Source organism: Lactuca virosa, chromosome 4 (assembly GCF_052849685.1).
Source record: "Lactuca virosa cultivar CGN04683 chromosome 4, Lactuca_virosa_CGN04683_v6, whole genome shotgun sequence".
NCBI classification, from domain to species: domain Eukaryota; kingdom Viridiplantae; phylum Streptophyta; class Magnoliopsida; order Asterales; family Asteraceae; genus Lactuca; species Lactuca virosa.
This window is the reverse complement of record NC_136429.1, coordinates 149290695-149295322: the sequence shown is the minus strand read 5'-3', so window position 1 is coordinate 149295322 and position 4628 is coordinate 149290695. Positions and strand designations below refer to the sequence as shown.

General features: G+C 41.6%; 1 protein-coding gene across 1 annotated transcript; it reads right to left on the bottom strand.

Annotated features, from left to right (window-relative positions):
- Positions 1-253: 253 nt before the first annotated feature.
- Positions 254-868, bottom strand: LOC145105205 (zinc finger BED domain-containing protein RICESLEEPER 3-like). Its single transcript, XM_079042335.1, has one exon. The coding sequence runs from the start codon at positions 866-868 to the stop codon at positions 254-256; it is 615 nt and encodes a 204-aa protein (XP_078898461.1).
- Between the last annotated feature and the right edge of the window lie 3760 nt (positions 869-4628).

Below are 4628 nucleotides of genomic sequence, written 5' to 3'. Positions count from 1 at the left end.
CACCGAATCAACGGATACCCGACCCATTAACCCGACCCTTTTACAATAATAAAATTACATAATTTTGATGTGTGTCATAAAGTAATAGTTTTCAATAAAAAAGATAAAATGTCTACTAAAACAAGAATTACATTACTAAAACTCAAAATCCAATACAACAAACAATACATAATAATCAAAATCCAATACAACAAACAATACTTAATACTCAAAATAAAATACAACGCGAATTACATTTTACTTAGACATCAAGTTAAATACTTTTTTGTTTTCTTGTTGGTAGCCAATCTTGTGTAGTCACCAAAGCCTCTATAGTTTCAGGTAGCATGGACGAACGACATTCATCAATTATTCTTCCTCCAACACTAAATGCAGCCTCGGATGCAACACTAGTTGCTGGAATAGCTAAAATGTCTCGTGCAATCTTAGCTAAAGTAGGATGCTTGGCACTATTAGCTTTCCACCAATTTAGAATATTAAATGACTCGCTTCTTGGAAAGAGAGGTTCTTCTAAATACATCTCTAACTCGGTTTTATGTGTAGCAACTAAATTTGATTTCTTCTCATACCAAGAATCAAATCCACTTAATTCATCATCAATGGAATGTACTTCATTTGAAGAAGCATGAACTTCTTGGCTTGATTCTACTTTTGAATGAGATAAACAATCTTCATACTCATTAAATAGATCAAAGATAGCATTGTGAACATTTTTAATATATGGAGCAGCAAGAGAAGAATGGATCTTATTGTAGTAATACTCGACCAAACTCATTTTGTACCTGTGATCAAGTACAACAGCAACAGATAAAACCAAGCAACATTCATCCCAATATTTTTCAAACTTTAACTTCATTGGGACAGCCATCTTCCGTAAAAAATCATATTCACTAGTCTCCCATTTCATCATATTCAATTTAATATTACATATATCAGAAAAAAACACATTTGATGTAGGATAAGAAGTACCAGAAAACCGATTTGTTGCTTTATAAAAGTGTTCTAAGCAATTACTTATCACTTTGGCAACATTCCACTCATCATTAGTTGGATGAAATTTATAATTTTTATCTGTTTGTGCCAAACGCCAAAATACCTCTTTCATTTCTAGAGCACCTTGAACCATCAAAAAAGTTGAATTCCATCTAGTGGGAATACGAGAATAGGTGAGGGTACTTTTGCTTCATTTCTAGAGCACCTTGAACCGCCAAAATACCTCTTTCATTTTGAGAATACGAGAATAGGTGAGGGTACTTTTGCTTCATCTGGTCTTCGCGTTCCCATGTGAATTCCGGTCCATGCTTTTCGTTCCATCAAACTTTCACAATCGGAATGCGACTTTGCTTAGTACGCTTCACTTCCATGTCCATGATTTCAACTGGTTCCTCGATGAACAGGAGATTCTCGTTGATTTCGATTTCTTCCAATGGGATGACAAGAGTTTCGTCGGATAAGCACTTCTTCAAATTGGAAATATGGAACACGGGGTGTACACTGCTGAGCTCAACAGGTAGCTGCAGCCTATAGGCCACTGGACCGATTCGGGCAAGAATCTCGAATGGCCCAATGTATCGTGGGTTTAGTTTTCCCCGTTTCCCGAAACGAATCACCCCTTTCCAGGGAGAGACCATTAACAACACCGGATTCCCGACTTGAAATTCCAAGGGCTTTCGCCGTTTATCAGCATAACTCTTCAGTCGGTCTCGTGATGCTTGAAGACGAGCTCTGATTTGAACTATCTTCTCTGTCGTTTCACGTATGATTTCTGGCCCTGTTAAAGCATTGTTTGGTGTCTGTCCTCTTGCTAACTGAGTGTCACCTACCTCAGCCCAACACAACGGTGATCTACATTTACGCCCATATAATGCTTCAAAAGGAGCAACTTTAATGCTCGTGTGATAACTATTATTGTACGAAAATTCAATCAAAGGCAAGTGGGTATCCCACGACCTTCTGAAGTCTATCATACATGCTCGAAGCATATCTTCAAGCGTCTGAATGGTTCGCTCACTTTGACCATCCGTCTGTGGGTGGTAAGCAATGCTCATGTCGAGTTGTGTTCCCATAGCCTTTTGAAGTGTTTGCCAAAAGTGTGAAGTGAATCTACTATCTCGATCTGAGATGATAGATATTGGCACTCCATGGAGTCTCATAATTTCCTTGATGTAGATTCTTGTCAATCGCTCCATCTTGTATGTCTCCTTTATTGGCAGGAAATGGGCGGATTTCGTCAACCTATCGACTATTACCCATATGGCATCCAATCCATCAGTTGTCTTGGGTAATTTGGTCACAAAGTCCATGGTAATCCTTTCCCATTTCCACTCGGGTATTACCGGCTGTTGTAATAGTCCCGAGGGCTTTTGATATTCTATCTTCACTTTAGCGCAAGTGAGTCACTTGCTAACGTAAGTGGCAATTTCTGCCTTCATGTTAGGCCACCAATAATATTGCTTGATATCCAGGTACATTTTATCTGAACCCGGATGGATGGAGTATCGTGTCTTATGGGCCTCATTCATGACTACCTCTCTGAATCCCCCAAGTTTAGGGACCCAAATTCGGTTCATGAAATAATATGCTCCATCCTCCTTGATCTCGAAGTTCTTTTCCATTCCCCGTAACGCTTCGCTTGTTCTGTTTTCTGTCTTCTGGCATCAAACTGGGATTCTTTGATTTGCGAGAACAGATGGGATTGAATGGTGATTGAAAGAGTTTTCACAGGACGATTTGAGTATTCTTTCTGACTCAAGGCATCATCTACCACGTTAGCCTTTCCTGGGTGGTACTTGATTTCGCACTCATAATCGTTTAGCAGCTCAACCCATCTTCGCTGCCTCATGTTTAACTCCTTTTGATTTAAAATGTGTTAGAGGCTCTTGTGTTCAGTGAAAATGGTGCACTTTGTACCATAAAGGTAGTGCCTCCAAATCTTAAAAGCAAAGACCACATCTCCCAATTCGAGATCATGGGTGGTATAATTCACCTCATGTGTCTTTAGTTGTCGGGATGCATAAGCTATCACCTTCCCACGCTACATGAGTACACAGCCTAAACCCTGATTCGAAGCATCGCAGTAAACTACGAAGTCCTCAGTTCCCTCTGGTAATGATAGTACTGGTGCACTACAGAGAGCTCGTTTCAGAGTTCAGAAGGCAACCTCCTGCTTTTCTGTCCATTCAAATGGTACGGCCTTTTGTGTAAGCATGGTAAGTGGCTTGGCTGTTCAGGAGAAGTTCTAAATGAATCTTCTGTAATAGTCTGCGAGACCCAGAAGTTGACGAATTTCTGTGGGTGTCGTTAGGACTGCCCATCCTTCAATAGCTTTGATCTTAGAAGGGTCCACATGTATCCCTTCTTGGTTGACAACATGTCCTAAAAAGTTTACGCTACGGAGCCAGAACTCACACTTACAGAGTTTCGCGTACAAATTTTCGGCTCGCAGGGTTTCCAAGATTTGTCGGAGATGTCGACCATGTTCCTCTTCGCTTCGAGAATAGACCAGGATATCGTCGATGAAAACGATGACAAAGTTGTCGAGGAATGGTCGGCAAACTCGATTCATCAGGTCCATAAATGCAGCAGGGGCATTCGTTAGACCGAAGGGCATTACAACAAATTCATAATGTCCATAGCGAGTTCGGAAAGCGGTCTTGGGGATATCCTCCTCCCGGACCTCGAGTTGATGGTAGCCGGATCGCAGATCTATCTTAGAGAAGTAATTTACTCCTTGAAGCTGGTCGAATAGATCGTCGATTCGTGGAAGTGGGTAGCGATTCTTGATAGTGAACTTATTCAGCTCTCTATAATCGATGCACATCCTAAAGGATCCGTCCTTCTTCTTAACAAAAAGGATCGGAGCTCCCCAAGGTGAGAAGCTGGGTCGGATGAATCCTTTGTTCAAGAGTTCGCTGAGTTGGCTTGACAATTCTTGCATCTCCGCAGGAGCCAACCTATAGGGCGATTTGGTGATGGGTGTAGCTCCTGGCACAAGGTCGATTCGGAACTCAACTTGTCTTTCTGGGGGTATCCCGGGAAGATCTTCAGGAAAGATGTCAGGGAAATCGCAAGCCACTGGGATGTCTCGAATACTAACCTCTTCCTTGGATTTATCCATGATGTGAGCCAGAAACGCAAAGTCCTTCTTTTGTAGACACTTATGTGCCTTAATACATGAGATAAGACGAAGGCTCGTACTGGGTTTGTCTCCGTATATGATTAGGGTTTTGTGGTTAGGGAGATGAAGGCGAACGGCCTTCTCGCGACACATAATTTCGTCATGATGGGGGCTCAACCAATCCATGCCGATAATCACATCAAAACTCCTAATAGTTACAGGCATCAAGTTTATTTGAAATGCATGGTGATTTAAGGTTAGGGTACATCCTACGTAGATTTCCCCGGCTGATTCTGTTTTCCCATTAGCCATTTCCACCGTAAAGGTTTCATTAAGCTTCTGGGGTTGTTGTTTTAGCAAATGTTTGAATTTATTACTCACAAAACTCCGCTCTGCCCCGGTATCAAACAGGATGCATGCATAAGTGTTGTTAAGGAGAAACGTACCAGTGACAATAGCGGGATCCTGAACCGCTTCTCCTTGACCCATGGTTAGCACTCTCCCTACTCCT

Coding starts and splice junctions, on each gene's coding strand:
- LOC145105205 (XM_079042335.1), bottom strand. CDS start 868: ATGGCTGTCCCAATGAAGTTAAAGTTTGAAAAATATTGGGATGAATGT.